Source organism: Ochotona curzoniae, unplaced genomic scaffold (assembly GCF_017591425.1).
Source record: "Ochotona curzoniae isolate NIBS_2020 unplaced genomic scaffold, NIBS_Ocur_1.0 scaffold_2683, whole genome shotgun sequence".
Taxonomy (NCBI): domain Eukaryota; kingdom Metazoa; phylum Chordata; class Mammalia; order Lagomorpha; family Ochotonidae; genus Ochotona; species Ochotona curzoniae.
Genome location: NW_024467100.1, coordinates 8,194,484 through 8,213,521, shown reverse-complemented (window position 1 = coordinate 8,213,521; position 19,038 = coordinate 8,194,484). Strand labels below are relative to the sequence as shown.

Below are 19,038 nucleotides of genomic sequence, written 5' to 3'. Positions count from 1 at the left end.
GTGCCGGGCCCTGTACTTGCTAGCACATACAAGAATCTGGTTTGAGCACACCTCAGACAAAGTTTCTTTGGAGATCTCCCCAATCAAAATGTGGGACTCAGAACCCTAACCAAGAAAAGAGAGAAGACAGAACAGGTCAACCAAGTAAAAATACTAGTCTTACCCACTTTTCTGTAGCCCTTGAACCTTTTTACCCTAATTAACTATGTAAAGATTGTCTAAATAAAAAAATAATAATAAAATGTTCTGTTTCTCTGAGGAATGGTATAGGTATCTCCAGTAATTGTATTGGTCTCTAAATTGCTTTGGTTCATATGGGCATTTCAACAGCTTTAATTGTATCAATTTGGGATCATGAAATACTATCCAATATATTTGTGCTGCTTTCAATTCCAGGCATCACTTGGTTTTATGCTTTCCAGTTTAATTTATTCTCAAGTATCTTTCACAGCTACTAGACATGCAATTAAGTTTTTAATATATTTATTAGTAGATTCATTATTGTATATTGCAACAATGATAATTTTATTTATTATTTGTTTATATTTTCGTCTGTCAACTTTACTGAATTCAGTTATTAGCTCTGCTGTCATTGTTTAGTGCACTATTTAGGATTTTCTGTTTATAAGATTATTTCATTTGAAATTAAGAACAATTTGCCTTGCTTCCTTCCAGTTTGGAATACTTTCATTCCCTACCCAATAGCTGTGTTTGAACTTCAGTTATTAAGTAAGAGTGGTAACAGAGGGCATCCTTGCCATGTCCTAGGTGTCAGATAAAACATTGTCAGCTTACCTCCAGTTGTGCCTTCTGTAAAGAAATATCTATTCAGATTTTCGTCAACTTGATGGAATTATTTGACTATTTATTATTGAATTCTAATTACACAGTATGTATGTTAGATCAGAATGCCTTATCAGATGTACTACAAATATTTTCTCCTACTATTTGCATTTCGTTTCACTTTCAAAACAGAGAGGTTGACTTTTCACTCTTGTTTTTGCAATTCCTTAGAAGTCAACCTCCTGGGCCCCACATAGTAGCCTAGCAGCTAAAGTCTTTGCCTTGAACATGCCAGGATCCTATAAGGGCATTGTGTCCAGGCCAGCCTGCTTTCCATCCAGCTTCCTGCCCGTGACCTGAAAAAGCAGTCAAAGACGGCCCAAAGACTTGGGACCTTGCACTCAACATGGGAGACCCAGAAGAAACTCCTGACTTCTGACTTTGGATTGGCCATTGGGGCCATCAGGGAAGTGAATCTGCGGATGGAAGATCTTTCTCTCCTTCTCTCCTCCTCTCTGTGTATCTGACTTTCCAATAAAAATAAATAAATCTTTTTTTTTAAAAAAAAAAAAGTCAGTCTCCTAGCTACCATTGCCTATTTCTTTCCAGACCCATATCCAAATTGTCATATTTTACTTATTATACTGACTGCTTCTGTTTTTAATTTTCTTTTCCACACCTTTCAAAGACTACAAGGACATGAAAGGGAAGATAAAAATAAATTTTGCATTCTTTGTTTCAGAGTCCTAACTCTCACTTGCCTGATACTTATTGAAATCATTTTATCAATCTAGATCTAAATTTACAGTTTTAGCAAAAAAAGTATTGCTATTAATGCATTCTTGACTGGATAACTGATTTCACTTCACTTTTCAGCTTAAATGAAGAGAATGTATATTTTTCTTTTTACAAATTATCCCAGTTGTACTTGAGCATAAAAAATTATACACTGTAATTTCAATGCCCATTAAGTTATATTTATGCATAACTAATTATAAAGTAAGTATAATTTCAATGCCTATAACCTCAACTCATTGACTCAAGTCCTGCATTTTCCTTCCTTTTTGTAAGATTCATCCATTTTTACAGGAAAGGCATATTTACAGAGAAATTGAAAGCCAGAGACAAAGATCTTCCATCTGGTTCACTTCCCAAACGGCCACAATGGCCAGAGCTGAGCCAATCCAACCAGGAGCAAGGAGCATCTTTCAAATCTCCCACATGGGTCCCAAGGTCTCGAGCCATCCTCCATTGCCTTCTGAGGTCACAAGTAGGAAACTGGGTGGGAAGTGAAGCAGCCAGGACAGGAACTGGTGCCTATATGTGATAGCAGCACATGCAAGCACAGGATTAGCCAACTGAGTCATCATACTTGCCCAGTTCTGCATTTTTTCATACTTTGTATCAGGCATATAGGTAGCAGGACTAAGACTGACTTGTATAATTTGCTGGAGTAAAAATACAAAAAGCTCTCCCTTTTCACAAGTATTCTGTCTGTTTTTCTATTTGCCTTTACATGAGATTGCCTGAATATTACCTCCAGTTATTTTTCTGGATTTTTTTCTGAAACATAAGGTGTAAATGAGAATCCTGGGCAAAATGACATAAATAAAATTAAATACACTTTTATTTTATTATGAGTTCTAAACCAGACATTGAGTAATGTGGCTTATGGACCTTTATGCTTTCAACATAGTCTTATTAGAAAATATTCTTAAATGATGTTTTTGTGGAGATTGAGTTACCTCTACACATCACTCAACTGATCATTGATTGAATGAACTAGAATTTAAAAATTCTTTATTTCGCAGATGCTGTCTTCATGTAGTGATTGTGAGTAATGTATAAGAAATCATTTATTTTGCTGAATTTATATTTGGGACATTATTAAATTAATGTATATTACACTCGGTAAATTTTACAGGACTTTATCACATGTAAGACACATGAGCATGAAACAAATATCTGAGACTTCTAGTCATGTTACTGTAACAAATTGCAAGAGAGTGTGGCATTTCTAGTGTCAAACTGAATGTGATTCCATCAAAGTGCAAGGATCGTGTAATTTTGAAAGTCCAGTGTCATTTGTCCCAACTCCACTATTCCATATGTAAAACCACTGAGCATTTTATTTCCCATCTGAGGCAACGAATCACCCATAGAGTCACCACAGTGTCATTCCAGCCTTAACCTGCCCCTTCCCTGCCTTCCAGGGTCATCCTACTATGGTTGTTCTCTTTAGCTGCCTCTTCACAGCCTCTTTGATCTCCTTGTTACGCAAGCTGTAGATGAAAGGGTTGAGGAAGGGTGTAAGCACAGAGTAGACCACTGCCAGTGCCCGATCATAGTCCAGGGAATAGCTCTTCTTCAACCGCACGTACATAAACAGAATGCTACCATAGAATATGAGAACGACAGTGAGGTGTGAGGCACAAGTAGAGAAAGCCTTCTTTCTGCCTGCAGCTGAAGGGATTCTCAGTACTGTGCAGATGATCTGCATGTAGGAGCTGAGTATCAGCAGGAAGGTTGCCAGAATCTTGCAAGAGTTTATGATGAAATCTACCAGGACATTGACCGATGTGTCAGTACACGCCAAGCTCAGGACAGGAGGGAAATCACAAAAGATGTGCTGAATGTGATTGGGACCACAGAAGGGAAGTCGAGAGACCAAGGAAATTTCAACCACTGGCCCAGCCAAACCTCCCAACCAACAGCCAACAGTAATCTTGGCACAGAGTGTTGAACTCATAAGGGTGGGGTAGTGGAGGGGCCTGCAGATGGCTAAATACCTATCATAAGCCATAGCTGTCAGTAGATAACACTCGGTAGCTCCAAGGGAGTGAAAGAAATATATCTGCAGAAGACAGCCAGAGAATGAAATGGTCTTCTTCTCACTGAGCAGGTTTGCCAGCATCTTGGGGATGGTGGCAGCTGTGTAGCCAAGTTCTAAGAGGGAGAGAACGCTGATGAAGTGGTACATGGGTGTGTGGAGCCGAGAGTCCAGGCGGACCACCAGGAATATCAGCAGGTTGCCCATTATGGTGGTGAGGTAAATGAGAAGGAGCAAGAGAAAGAGGTAAGTCTGGACACCCTGAAGATGGGGGAAGCCTAAGATGATGAATTCTGTTACCTGGCTCCAGTTGCCAATGTCCATCGTTCATAGTTCCTATCCCTAGAATGTGAAGTATAGAAGAAAGTTGAGCCATAGAAGTCCCAACATGAAGAAAACCTTTCAAATGTTTGTCCTGTACCTCTACCTGTACCTCTACCACTAAATGTTTTGAGAGGCCAGTATTTCAATTCTCCAACTCCCTCTTCCCCAATCAACAGCTTCTTTCTGAGTATTCACCCTTACGTTTGTAGTGCCTTTTTCTAATTAACACATCCTGATTTGGGTTTAACCATTATTGTCATTATTATAGAAATTTCATGACTTGACAAATGGCGATAGCAATGCTTGATTTCCTGGGTGTTGTCGCTGGAAAAATATTTATCCCAAGTCATTCTGGGAAACCTAAACTGCTTTCCATCATATCTGTCACTTTCCTTGCCTTACTGTTCAAGATAAACACTGCTGTTCCTCACCTCTGAGCGCTCAGCCATCCTTCTGCACTGCTCCTCTAATCATATTCTTATGAATTGTGCTTGTTTTCATATATTCATTTTATACTACAGCAACACAGTGAGCTTGGTGAAACAAATGAATAAATCTCATATGTAGCCTTACCTCCAAAAATGCTTAGAAAATTGTTGATATCCTAATAATAAAGATGATGTTGAACAATATAACATTTATTTCCTCAGCTCATTAGTTCCTGATTAATTCCTTCACTTTCTTGATACTGAAGTCAGGATCCTTAAAACCGGGCTACATGTACAATTCAGCATTTATCTTACCTTGGTTACTTACAATTATATTTAATTCTGCTCACACCAATAAACTTAGAGAATAAGTCCCCTGCATTCTAGATATTGTAATTATCTTACTCATAGTCCATGACGTTTTAGTTATAGAAATAAAAAGGTGATGGGTGTATCTTTAGAATTCACCTTATTCAGTGTCTTGTTTTGCAACAAAGAAACTGGAACTCATAAAGAGGAGGTCATTCAGATAAGAGTTATACTTTTACAATTAGTTAAATCTGAACCTGGACACTACACTGTAGCATTTGGTAAACAGAACACTTGTTTTCCTATAAATGGTGTTTCTGTGTTCTGAATGATGTGCCCCATAAATACTAGTTATACAACACCTATTCTGAAATTTCTGAAAGCTGCAAATGCATTCCCAAGGCTCAGACAAGGAAGTAACAGGGTCCAATACCCGCCTGACCAAGTCCTTACCCTAGCTCGTTGGTGAGGAGGAGACACCTGCTCTGGCTTGATTATGGGAGCCCAATCACTGCAGAATCGTAAGTGCAAAGAAACTGCCTGTTCAGATTCTAGCTCTCTTTAGAAGTAGTACATCGAACCACTCCTGAAACCTGGACAAGTTAAAGCTTAGCATTTGATGGAACCTGTGGGAGTAAGTCAAACATGAAACATTCTTCTCCCATTACCTACATTCTTGATTGGACAGAAGCTCCTGGGTCTTCTGAGAAGACCTCCCGGGGTTGCTCAAATGGTCTCTTAGGACAAACTGACATCTAGGAAGTTCATTAGCCAAGAGTCCTTCATTACCTGTTAGTTCACTACTGCAATAACTGCCACTTCAAGTTTTCCTTTTAGACTTGAATGTTTTCCTTGAACAAAAATGAAATAACTGCTGTGGAAATTCTAGGGAAAGGGGATTTGTGTGATTTGGGAGAAAACATATACCTCCTAATGATAACAGGACATTTCTTCCTAACCTTCTTGGATCTCAAAATGATGAGGACAGAGTGTGGATGGCACAGATATTGCCAATGCACATTCCCAATTTTGTCTGCTGTTCCTACCTCTGTCAAGAAAACAAAAATTTCCTCTTAGCATTAACTTACCCCCAAAAGAGTCTTTTCTCACGATCTAAGATTTAAAATTCCTGATATTCTTCTAGCTGGCTATGTAACATCAGAACTTTATTTGGTGTTTGAGTTTTAAAATGTTAGGGGAAAAGATTTTAAAAATTTGATCACAAATAGATGATCAATATGTTAGCGGATGAACACATTAGTTTGATTTGATTAATGACTATATAAACACATACTTAAACAACACCCTAGTTTAGTAGTTAAGTTCTGTTTAAAATACATCTTCACCCTTTCATTAATATCCCTTGTCTATCATTGATTTCTCCTTCTCTTGAGGAAGGGCCCTGATTTAAAGCATTTGTAGGTAGACATGCTTGTAAATACTTTACCATCACCAGATGATGGGCCGCCAGACTAGGCTGCAGCACTCATCAGAATGCAAAAGAACTGGATCTGGGGCAGCATCTATAGAGGATTTGTGGGTTCGCCTCTGTGTAACTACATCACTCACCTGTTTATGCAAGAATTGGGGGAGTAGCGACAGGCTGAGTCAGGGTGGACTGTACACCTTGCTTAACAGGGAGGAAGTTTACTTGGGACAGGCTGCAGCACCTGCAGACACATTCAAAGGCTATGTGCAGGCCAGGCTAGTCAAGATGACAACACCCATCAGCATGCGTGACCCTGATCTGTTTAAGGTTAACACTGAGTTAAGTTGCACTACTCATGGGTGTACTACAGCCAGATGGAGATGCATGAGAGACCAGGCTAGGCTGCAACACAAGTCAACACATGCTAAAACCGTGGCTAGGAGCAGGATAGGTAGGGAATTGTGGAGTTCTTCCATATTCAGCCACATGAAGACTGAGTTTATGCTGGACTTGGCTGGGCAAGGCAAGAGTGCCCGTCAGTTCACACAAGAAATGGGACTAATGGCAGAATTGACTAGTGAACTGCATCCACTGGTGTGTGCATGGGCTGTGGCAGAACCTGACGCTGTACTAGCTTCCACACATAGGAATCAAGTCTGAGGTCACCTCATGCAAGAGTCCCTAAGGGACTCTCCAACTAGATATCCTGACTCAAATCCTGGCCACAGAGAAATACATGGTCCAACCTTGGGAGTGCAAGATTTGGGACTGAATCTCATCAGTTGCTGATGCCTGTGCAGTGGACAGCGTGTCTGGATATACACAGGACCATGACAGCCAGCTCCTCCAGGCCAGCAGAGGACACCAAGTGCCTCATCAAAGAATGGAAAGCAGTAGAGTTTAAGCCTTGCAGCAAGTGTCTGGGTCTATGGATGCACACTGGGATGGATTTGGTCAGCCAGTGGGTCTTGGAAGGATTTTCTCAACTCTGGCGTAAGGAAGCCAACAATGTCTCAGAGCAATCAAAACCACTCAGTAACACCCTCGGAACACTCTCCCAACATCAGGGGCTCTAAGGCATTATCAAATGACTGCCTCCCAATCTCCAGGTGCTGATGTAGTTTGAGTACAAGGAGCAGCCCCCTTCCGTTCTCCCCTCAGCAGACACAGGAGGAAAAAAAAAAGTAGGTGAAAAAAGGTCTTGAAATTGAAGCAGTTATTAGAATATCAAAAAGTATGAGAAAATAGTTTAGAAAGCTCCAGAGATTCTAAGAACTTTGTGATTGAGAAATAAAAATCTCATTTTTATGATTAATTGCTAGCTTTGAAATTCAAGACCAATACTGCTACATAAGAAAATAAAGGGTTAAATAGTAACTTTGACCTACTTAATTTTACAATGAAGCTTATCTGGAGATTGCTTACCTATTCAACATAATTTGAGAATAAATAAACACATATCAAGAGATTATAACCTAGGGCCTAGCAGAATAGCCTAGATGCTAAAGTCTTTGCCTAGCACGTGCCAGGATCCTATGTGGGGACCAGTTCCAATTCCAGCAGCCCCGCTTCCCATCCAACTCCCTGCTTCTGGCCTGTAAAAGCAATCAAGGATGGCCCAAAGCCTTGGAATTCTGCACCAGCATAGGAGACCTGAAAAAGGTTCTGAAGTCCCGGCTTCGGATTGACTGGGGAGTGTATCAACAGACAGAAGTACTTCCTCTTTGTCTCTCCTCCTCTCTGTATATGTGACTTTCCCCAAAAAATTTAAAATAAAATAAATCTTCAAAATAAAAAAGATAACCTAGTGTGGCACACAACTGGTTTTCAGATAAAGACTAATTATTAGGAGTATTCAAAGATGACATAGAACAAACTGCGACTGATGGTTTGTGAGCCACATGAATACAACTACGATGACTCACAGTATTTCCTGGAACCCAGGAGTTCTAGTAATGTTAGGAATCAGACTAGGATCACTGAAGATCAATGACAAAACTGACAGGAATAAATAATATTCATTATATTTTTTCACCAGTTGTTCAAAATAATACGTTTAGACATTCTAAATTCTAGAAAAACAGCAAACAACAAGTCTGAAATGAAATCAGAGCAAACACAGTTTGTAGATTTCTAGGAGAGAATGTCAAACTATATATATAAATATATATGTATAAATGTATATTCATATTTTTCTAATTTATATAATATATATACACATTGTTCTACTTATTTACAAAAGCACATACGCATAATTGATTACATCTGTTTTGAAGAAAAATAAAACAATTTAAAGGATGAAAATGAGTAACATGAATTCAGCTGGGTGTTCAGAATTCTTCTCAAAGATAATGTCATTTGAAAGTGATATTTGAACACACAAAAGGAGTGAACCAAAGGAAGTACAATGGAAAAGACTGAATCCAGAAAGATTTGAGTGTCTGAAAGAATAAAAGAGGCAATATGGCTAGGGAAGAATAAAACAAGGGTAAAGAAATGAGGGTCACGTTGGAGAGAATGACAGTAAACTGCTTTGTTAGCCTCGTGAAGCATGGTGAGACACTAGGATTTATCTTACATCCAATTGGGAATGGCCTTAGGAATAGCATTTCTAATTTAGATTTCAACATATCACTTGTGGGCAGATGTTTGGTCTAGGAGTTAGAATTCTTGCCATCCATATTAGAATTCATGGGTTTGAGTCCTACATGAGGTTCCTGATTCTCACTTCCCAATGACCAAATCAGTGGTCATGGCTCAAGTAGTTGGGTCCTTGCCACTTGCATGGGAGACTTAGATTCAGTTCCTAGGTCCTAGCTTCAGTCTTCATGTAGACACAGATACTCTGCGCCTTTAGGAAGAAAAGCAGGGGTAAGAGAGCTCCCTCTGTCTCCCTTTCAAATAAATAAATAAAATCTTATAATTTCTGGCACAAAACTGGGACAATCATAGCATACAGTATTCATGGCTGGAAATTCGAAAATTTCATTCTTCAAAATATAAAATTTTAAATCCCTGTGAGTCATTCAAATAGTGTTCTCAAGTGTGTAGTTACATATGTGTCAAAAGCTCAAAACAGTGTCTAGTGTAGAGATAGAAACCTAGGAGTTGTTTGCACAGAACAGATGGTATCTAAAGCCATTTAAAAACAAAAACTGGACATTTAGCTAGAGAGTGGTATAAGAGAACATTTAGAAAAGTTGTTTGGAGAGCTAAGGAAAAATTAGAAGGATATGGTGCTATGGAAACCAGGAGAAAATGTTTTCCAGTAGTGAAGGCTGGACAAATACATTGAGGGAGCTAACATTATGTGGTAGGTTAAGTTGTGGCCAGCAGCATCAGCAATCCATATGCACGCTGGTTTATGTCCTGGCTGTTCCATTTCCAATCTGTAGGACAATTGATTAATGCCTTGTAGGAAGATATTGATTGAGAGGATATTGGGAAGCCTTGCCAGTGTGGAGCCATGGCCAATTGCAATTCTGTTGGGAAGGCTCTGGGACTGGTTGATATGGAAATGCACAAGCCAAACACTCCCTAATCCTCAGGTAATAGATAACAGATCAAAGAGAGGTGCTTCATCTGCAGGCATGGGAATGGGAACCAACAGACCAAGGAAAGGCACCTGCTAGACAAACAAATCGTTTACTAGTAGACTCCCTCCTAACTGCTATGTAAATTCCTCAAACCTTCCTCCCTTATGACTTCAAGTAGATATTGTATAGACGTGGGGGGTGGAAAAGAAAATGTAACAAATACAAAGTTTGTAAGAAAGTAAGAGGAGACAGGATTCTGTTTACATGTAACAATGGAAGAGTATTCAAGACCAGGCTAAATAGCCTAAAAATTTCATAAGATGAACCTGGACATGAAGCAAGGATCTCAGTAGAAAGTCAGTGGCGTATTGGACTACTTTTGAGCTCTTTCTGGAAGATGGTTCTCTTGATGGCTTTAATGAGTTCCTTGTTACGAAGGCTGTAGATGATTGGATTTGCCAGTGGTGTTAGTACAGAATACACTACAGCAAGTGTGCGGTCAAGGGTCAGTGAGTAGCTCTCCTTTAGCCTCACATACATGAAGATGATGCTCCCAAAGAAGATGAGGACCACAATTAGATGTGAGGCACATGTGGAGAAAGCCTTCCTTCTTCCTGCTGCTGTTTTTATTTTCAACACAGCCCCGATGATCCGCCCATAGGAAACCATGATAAAGAGAAAGGTGATGAGGATAATAAACGCATTGATGGCAAAATCCACCAGAACGTTAATAGATGTGTCCTTGCAGGCCAGGCTCAGCAGAGGTGGAAAGTCACAGAAGATGTGGGGGATTTCATTATAGTTGCAGAAGGGGAGCTGAGAAACCAGGATAACTTCAGAAATGGGACACAGGAAGCCACAAGTCCAACAACTGGCAGCCATCTTGGCACAGAGTGCTGTGGTCATAATGGCAGGATAATGGAGAGGTCGGCAGATGGCCAGATACCGGTCATAGGCCATGGCTGTGAGAAGGTAGCATTCAGAAGCCCCTAAGGAGTGGAAGAAATATGTCTGAAGGAGACATCCTGCAAAAGAAATGGTCTTCTTCTCACTGAGAAGATTAGCCAACATCTTTGGAATGGTGGTAGCTGTATACCACAGCTCTAAGAAGGAAAGAACACTGACAAAGTGGTACATGGGTGTGTGAAGGGCTGCATTCAGTCGTATGACCAAGAAGATAAGCAGGTTGCCACAGATGGTGAATAAATATGCTATAAGTAGCAGGACAAATAGCCAGCCCCGGACATGCCCCACATTGGGGAAGCCAAGGAGCACAAATTCAGTCAAACTGGAGTGGTTGTGTTGTTCCATGAGACACTGAGGTGGAGAAAGAAAGGAGAAAAAACTGAATTAACATGGCATCCAAACACAGGTGAAAAGTTCATATATCTCTCAACTCAGTGTCACGTTTATTACCATTATTGCTGATGTTATTGTTAATACTACCCTATTAACATTAATTCATAAGAATGCTATGCATGAATTTCAGCAATTTTTGTATCAAAATAAATGTATCATTTCATTCCATTTTTTAAAAGATTTATTTTTAGTGGAAAGTCAGATATACAGAGAGAAGGAGAGACACAGAGGAAGATGTTTCGGTTTCCCAGGCAGGTGCAGGGTCTGGCATACATTTGGGATCCCAGCACATGCAAGGCAAGAACTTTAAACACCAGGCTGTCATGCCTGCCCCCCTTGCATTCCATTTTGCATGAACTTCTAGCATACCTTCATATTAGCACTTTAACAAATGCTTTGTATTCAACATATTAATGTAAACACATCTAATCAGTACCATTGTTATGTCTACTTTCCAGATGAGAAAGCTCATAGGAGAGAGAATGGAAAGATTCTTACCTATTTGTGTTTCATAAGGATACTACATTACAGATATGAAATATAAAGTTATACTCTCTAGTTTCATTTTGTATGGACTTTCTCAAATTTACTCTATAGGAGTAAATTTTGTACATGAGATTGATAGAATAGTGTATCATTTCTTTTTACTTAGCTAACGTTTATATGCATAAATTGGAAACAAAATGTGTCAATGAATCCAAACTTCAACAATGAACTTACACTGGCATTGATCAAGTAGATAATGTCAATCATTCATCCTTGTGTAGACTAGGAAGTAGAGTACACTGCAGACTATCAGTGATAGGTGTCATTTCTCAGACTGGGAAGACTAAAGATGGCTTCTTAGAAGAATCGCTTGAGCTGAGTTTTTTTAAAGATTCATTTTATTTTATTGGAAAATCAGATATACAGAGAGGAGAAATAGAGAGGAAATACTTCTGTCTGTTGATTCAATCCCCAGATGCAGTGGTTGGAGCTGAACCAATGAGGAGCCTGGAGCCTTTTCTGGGTCTCCCACACGGGTACAAGGTCCCAAGGCTTTGGGCTGCCCTTGACTGCTTTCCCAGGCCACAAGCAGGGACCTGGACAGGGAGGAGGGCTGCCGGGATTAGAACCAGTGCTCATATGGGATCTTAATGCGTGCAAGGCAAGGACTTTAGCTGCCATGCTACTTCACTAGGCCTGAGCTGAGTTTTAAAGAAAAATAATTATCAACTGAATAAAATAGGAAAAAAACACTTTTCAGATAAAAAGTAGGCAACTTGAGTTAGGGAAGCATGTATTCTGTATAGCAAAGCAATTCAGAAAACTCACCCAAAAATGTAGGCACCACTGAGGAACATTTGCAAATGACCAAATGTTCAGATGAATGTTTTTAAAGCATCTTGAAATGAATTTTGATCTCAAACTCAGAAATATGTGTGTGAGTTTACCATCTGGGTTTTCCTGATAGGACAAGAACAGAAATAATTACCACACTTGGATAATGCAGATTTGAAGGATTAACAACAACAACAAAATCATAAAGTGGTAGTGAGAATAAACCCTGTATTTCCAAAATACACGTATTAAGACAGGTAAGGAATACATATACATAGTTACACATTCTATCCATCCTCATGCACAATGTGTAGCAGACACAAAAAGAAAAACAGAAAAGAGAAGATACAATGTGCCTTTAAATGTATAAAATAGTGACTAGGGCCAGTTATGCCCTATATTTCTCTCCTTCTTCAGTTTCTGTTAGCAGTTTCTGGCTTTTTTTTTTATCCTAATCTATGACATAATGATTGTGACATTAAGGTTAATAGATGAAAAAGATGTTAAACTAACCAATTCAATCCATAGCATAGTAATACTTTTCCTCCTATTTATACAACTCACTGAACCTTAAATATCCCTTTCAAATGCAAATGACCTGTACCAGAAACAAACTTTGGGTTTTGATATCTTAAGTATTGAATTCACTCAAAATGATACTCAAGTCCCTTCTTCAAGAAGGGACACTGCATCCACCTTTCTGAAAGACAGACACTTTAAAACAGAGGTCGTTGATTGCTGACATTTCTGTGCCTTCAAACCCTGATCACATGGTGCTTCCTGAATTCTCGTCCTCCTGTCCTCCCCTTTCTCACACTTCAGAATCTGGTCAAATGCTGGCTGCTTAATAATGGGCTGTCCTGACTCCAGAAAAAGCCACTTGTTTTTCTTTTTTCTATGTTCCTGTAACACCTACTTTGTCCACTTACGAAATTAATGCTCTTCACTCAGTCTGTGAGTCCATTAATGGGTAAGACCTTAGAGAATAGAGTATTGAATTGTGATTTGTCCCCCCTACTGATACCAGGAACAGTAAGCAGAGAACCATGAAGTTAATTGATGTTCCTTAGATGGATTTGACTTTCTGTAGCCTCAATTTAGGTTATTTTTGTTGTTTCAGTTGCGACTGAACACATCAAGCTCTGTTTATGAAAATGAACTAGTGTCTGAAATTTAATTTGGTCTCACTTGCTCTACTCCCATTGACTCAGAGAAACTGTAAAAAATGTTTTTGATCATCTTTTACTTACAAGGAACTGTCACTGACATTTCTTCTTTCTACGGGTTAGCATCTCTGTGAGACAACTTCAGGAGCACCCAGCCGATCTCTAGAAAATAAACTTTCGCCTCACCGAGTGTCTTCAATCATCTGCTTAACAAACCTGTGTAAGGTTCTCTCACCCGCTGTGCAGCTTATCAAGAGCATCTCCTCCTGAAACAACATCACACCACATCAGGTCTTAGTCACAGCTGCTGTGTCATGAATGACATTTCAGAAAACTTGGCTTTCTGCCACCCATGCCGACACCTAGCTAGTTTATAGCAGCATAAAGGACAACTTCCTTCTCCCGACACTTTCAAAGATTCTTTCAAATATTCCCAACATCTTTTTGCTGTATAATGAATTTAAAAATCAAAAGGAGAATTATAAGATGGCCCTTAAAGCGTCTTCTAGGGCCAGTACTGTGGCATAGTGAGTAAACCCGCTACCTGCAACCTCAACACCCAGTATGGGAACTGGGTCATGTCTTAACAGCTCCATTTCTGATATAGTTTTCTGATAATGGCTGAGGAGAAGCAGTGGAAAACAGTTCAAGTGTTTGGGACCCTGTCGCCCACGTGCAAGACCCAGCAGCTCCTGGCTTCATCCTGGCTTCATCCTGGTGCAGCCTTGGCTGTTGCAGCTATCTAGGAAATGAACAGAAAATGCAATTCTCTCTCTCTCTCTCTCTCTCTCTCTCTCTCTCTCTATTTTGTTCTTTCTCTCTCCATCCCTCTGAGTTTTAAATAAAGCAAATACATTTGTTAAACTAGAATCCCTTTCAAATTAATTGCTGTGGTTTCACAGAGATGAATATTCCAAACCACAATTATTGAAGTCATCGTTCCACTAAACTCTGAAAATAGTATTTGTTTCAAATCCTTCACTGTTAGTCCCATCTCTCAGAATCGAAATTGTATAGTTAGTGTAGCCCCCAGATCACCTGCCCAGCAATGAACCAATGAAAATCCAATGTTTGCTTTGGTCTTGCCTGATTCAGGATATGTAAGGGGTGAGGCAGGATCTGAGAGCCTTTCTTACTCTTAAGTGAGTCTTATCCCAATTGGCAGTCCCCTGAGCCAACATTGTTTCAATTCACAAGGGGTAAAGGGAAGGGGATGACTCCAACACCCAGAGGAAAGTGAGAGTCAGGCTCTTGGGAGGGAACTTGATGACAAACTGTTAAGGTCTCTCACCTGGGTACACATGTTCAGAAAATGAAGGCAACTTCATTTCCCATCCCTGTCAGCCTTGTGTAACCTCTACTTCCAATGATGTAACACAGATTCTTGGATTATGGTCCCAATCGCCCTGTCTTTGTTCCTGCAAACATATTGCTCTGTATTGCCTCAGAACTCTAAAGAGATTCTGTGTCTCCTCACAAGCTTTTAGCCAGTTTTGTTTGCTGGTCCTGTGCATGGTCCCATCAAATGTCATTCTTTGAGGAGTCTCTCTGATTACGCCATCAACACTTAAGGAAGTGGTGGAGCTTGGAAGCGGTGATCATGGACTCTGAGCTGTTTGGGTTTATAATCCTGACATGGGTCCTTACGTGGCTCAAATATAAAATGAAAATAGCAATCAAAGGAACCTCATAGAGCCCACATGTGATAGCCCAGTGGCTAAATCCTCACCTTGCACACTCCAGGATCCCATATGGACACTGTATCATGTCTTGGCTGCTCCACTTCCATTCCAGCTCCCTGCCTGTGGCCTGGGAAAGCAGTGGAGGATGCCCAAAGCCTTGGGACCCTGCACTCATGTGGGAGATCTGAAGAAAGCGCCTGGTTTTGGATCAGCTCAGCTCCGGCTGTTGCCTCCACTTGGGGAGTGGGCCAATGGATGGAGAATCTTTCTCTCTGTATCTCCAACTCTCTGTAGATTTCCTTTCCAATAAAAATAAACAAATCTTAAGGAAAAAAAGGAATCTCATATAGCGTTTGTGAGAATCACGTTATAGTGTGCTTTGAATGACGTGAGTTACTTAGCAAGTGTTACTAAATGGGGTCTTATATTGAGATCATAGCTCACAGTAACATTTCTGGGGCTCTACAACCAGAGGATCACATCCCTAGGATAACACCTCATTCAAGGCCTGTACTCTCGACCACTATTGTAAACAAAGTGTGTAGAATGTCTTCTCAAAAGAGAGTGTTTGGACCACTGGCAGAGAATCTGAAAGGATTACTCCTGAACTTGTTTTTCAGATGGTATACCACTAAAACTTATGTTGCGCCTTTGTGGTCACAGAAAAGCAGACCACTATATTAAAGCTATAAATCAACATGAGCCAAATTTTGAACACAAACTGTATTAAAACTTGTGCTGAGCAGGCAAAGCTCACCCCTACTTTTTAAATCCTGGATACCTCTCCAACCTTTACTATAAAAGTTCTAGAATACTACTTCTAAGGGAAGTAATTAATTTAAAGGACTGTAAGTCATTACCATCTCCTTCACTTGTCACAAGTAAAGGAAGCCTTTCTCAGGGCAGATCTCACTTGAGGCTCTTTATTCGTCAACACCCTAAGTGAAGGACCTGTTATGTTCACTGGCACAACTGAATATCTATGTGTCCTCTGGCCATCACTGGCTTTTTCTTCCAGCCACATTTCATATATGTGGATTTGGGTTGTGACAGTTAAGCACTATAAAATACAAAAAATTAACTGTATAGGACTGTAAAATATTTTACTTAAGAGGCAGACACACATGCACATAGAGGGGTTTGGAGAGGAAGGAAAGAGAGAGAGAGAGAGAGATTTCTCTGATGTGAGTTCTAAACGACAGCAGTGGTTGGAACCAGGAACTCAATCTAGGCTTCCCATGTGGGTGACAAGAATCCGGCCCACAGAGACATCATGTGTCTCTCAGTATCTGCATTTCCAGGAAGCTGCAATTGGGATCCAGATTTGGGAGTGAAGCCTTGGCACTCTGATATGTGTTAAAGGCGTCTCAACCACTCTATTTCCAATTCCTCATCATTTTAATACCTGTTAGTCTACACTTCCTGTTTCACATAGTAGATATGGAAACTGTTTTGCTGTTAGACTCCTCTCCTCTAAATAATTAACCTAACAAGTATTTGATGAGCCAAGATATGTAAGAGAGCCAAATACATTGGTTTAGCAGTAATTTATTGACAGAGCTTCATTTTACAGAGGAAGATCTGTGCCTTTAATTAAAAGTCACAGGACTGGTGAGCTAACATAACAGGCTAATGCTTTTCCTGCCAAAACAGGCATTCCAGCTGGGTACCTGTTCATATCCTGGCTGCTCCATTTCCCTTCCAGCTCCCTGTCGATGGCCTGGGAAAATAGTCAAGGACTGCCCAAAGCCTTGGGACCCTTGGGACTCACTCACATGGGAGACCTGGAAGAAGTTCCTGGTTCCCAGCTTCAGATGGGTCAAGGTCTGGGATGAATCAGGGGTTGGAGTACCTCTATCTCTCTCTCTCTCTCTCTCTCTCTCTCTCCTTCCAAGTAACATGAATAAATCTTAAGCAAAGAAAGGCAAGTAGTAGTAGTAGTAGTAAAGGTCAAAGGGCCAGCATTGTGGCACAGCAGGCTCATTTGCCACCTGTGACGTGGCATCCACTGTGGGCATTTTCCCCAACTCTCTGCTATTGTACTTCCAGTCCTGCTTCATGTTAACATGCCTGGGAAGCAGCAGAAATGGCCCAAGCTCTTCAACCCCTGCTCCCAAGTGGGAGATGTAGATGAAGCTCCTGGCTGCTGGCTTTAGCCTCGCCCAAACCTGCACAATTTTGCTATATGAATAATACAACAGTGGATGGGGATTGGCTTTTTCTTCTTTCTCAGGAGCTAAACAAATTTTTTTTCTTCTTTCCTTACATAAAAGTAACATTTTATTTCTTTAAAAATCAGAAGCAAATATGGCAAAACAGTACATGAAGAGTTACAAGAGCATTCATATCACTTTTTCTGTGTATCTAAAATATTTAACAAAAAGGAATTGTAACAAGGCATGTAAGATATACAAATAAATAATAGCATTAATTATTCAAACCACAAAAATGTACCAATTGAAAAAATTTAAGCTAACAGACCATGTGTACATACATTAGAATCTGTGACAAATAAAACTCAAACAGCACAGAACTAATGTAGTTTCTTTCTATTCAAAGAAAGAAATAGGGAGAATATTGCTTTTAATTTTATTACGCAATTAAAATATAAACCTTCACGATTCTCCTGAGTAGTAAAACATTATTAGAAGACTGTAGAAGGTCTTAAAGCATAGTTAGTACTAAGAACAAAAACTAGTGCACAATACCAAATGTCAAGCTGACGTTGCCTGTGCCAGAAGTGACCACAGCGCCCAACTAGCACATGTGAGAACAAGGGAGGGAGGGGGCAGAGCCAGCAGGGGAATAAGGGAAGGTTCCTTTGCTGGACAGCTACCCCTGCAGGAGAGCATGGGCTGGGATGGGGGCAGACCAGACTAGGCAGGGATACAACACCTGTACGCCTCATGTGGACTAGATCAGGGAAAAGCCAGGCTGGGCTGATTATTCCCTCTGGTGCAAACAAAATTAGAGTGGGTGAGAGTTGTTTGGGCTTAGCCACAGCAACAGTTGGCAGAGGCTGGCACTGGGGCCTAGTTCTGTCAAGTCAAACCCCAGAACTATCTGGAAAGTGCATAATCCGGGAGTGGGAGAGGCCTGGGAGGGAAATAGTGAGCTCATCCTTCTTGGGTTACCACTTCAACGGGAGGGCAGGAAAACTAGGACAGGGGCTGGGGTGGAATGGGGTGTGGGACAGACTGGATTACTGCTACATATCCTGGCAAACCCGGGTAGGGGGCAAGCCTGGTGAGGGTTTACTGTGGGTTGCTCCAACTAGGCTACAGCCACTTGTTTATGTGAGGGCTGAGAATGTGCTGGGCAGAACCAGACTGGACTGCAACACCCATTGGTTCCAGTGAAAGTCGAGGCTAAAAACAGAGCCAACCCAGCGATCGCAACCAGGGCCATGGACTGAACTGGGCCCTCTACTTGCTAGCACATACAAGAATCTGGTTTGAGCACACCTCAGACAAAGTTTCTTTGGAGATCTCCCCAATCAAAATGTGGGACTCAGAACCCTAACCAAGAAAAGAGAGAAGACAGAACAGATCAATCAACCATCTCAGGAATATGTTGGCAGCGAAATACTGGGCAAATGGAGACTCTATGAGGGACTATGTCAATCAGTGGATTCTTCAGAGACCTCATAGTGCTTGGAGTGGCAAGATTGGCAGCGATTCATAACTGGTGAACTATCAAAATCCCTTGAGCAAGAACATTGGAGCATACCCTACATGCGGGAATACGCCCCTTTAAACATGAATGAAACAATAGCCCTATAGCCCTTAAACCTTTTTACACTAATTAACTATGTAAAGATTGTCAAAAATATAATAATAATACAAAAGAAGAAGAAAGAACAATTTCTAAAT

General features: G+C 40.5%; 2 protein-coding genes across 2 annotated transcripts; both read right to left on the bottom strand.

Annotated features, from left to right (window-relative positions):
* Positions 1-2,875: 2,875 nt before the first annotated feature.
* Positions 2,876-12,383, bottom strand: LOC121171494 (olfactory receptor 6N1). The gene is made up of 2 exons (XM_041003203.1): positions 12,313-12,383; positions 2,876-3,955 (listed from the first exon to the last, which is right to left on the bottom strand). The coding sequence occupies exon 2, from the start codon at positions 3,935-3,937 to the stop codon at positions 2,999-3,001; it is 939 nt and encodes a 312-aa protein (XP_040859137.1). The 5' UTR covers positions 3,938-3,955; positions 12,313-12,383; the 3' UTR covers positions 2,876-2,998.
* Positions 9,520-12,389, bottom strand: LOC121171493 (olfactory receptor 6N2). Its single transcript, XM_041003200.1, has 2 exons — positions 12,313-12,389; positions 9,520-10,956 (listed from the first exon to the last, which is right to left on the bottom strand). Exon 2 carries the CDS (start codon positions 10,948-10,950, stop codon positions 9,997-9,999), a length of 954 nt encoding a protein of 317 aa, XP_040859134.1. The 5' UTR covers positions 10,951-10,956; positions 12,313-12,389; the 3' UTR covers positions 9,520-9,996.
* Between the last annotated feature and the right edge of the window lie 6,649 nt (positions 12,390-19,038).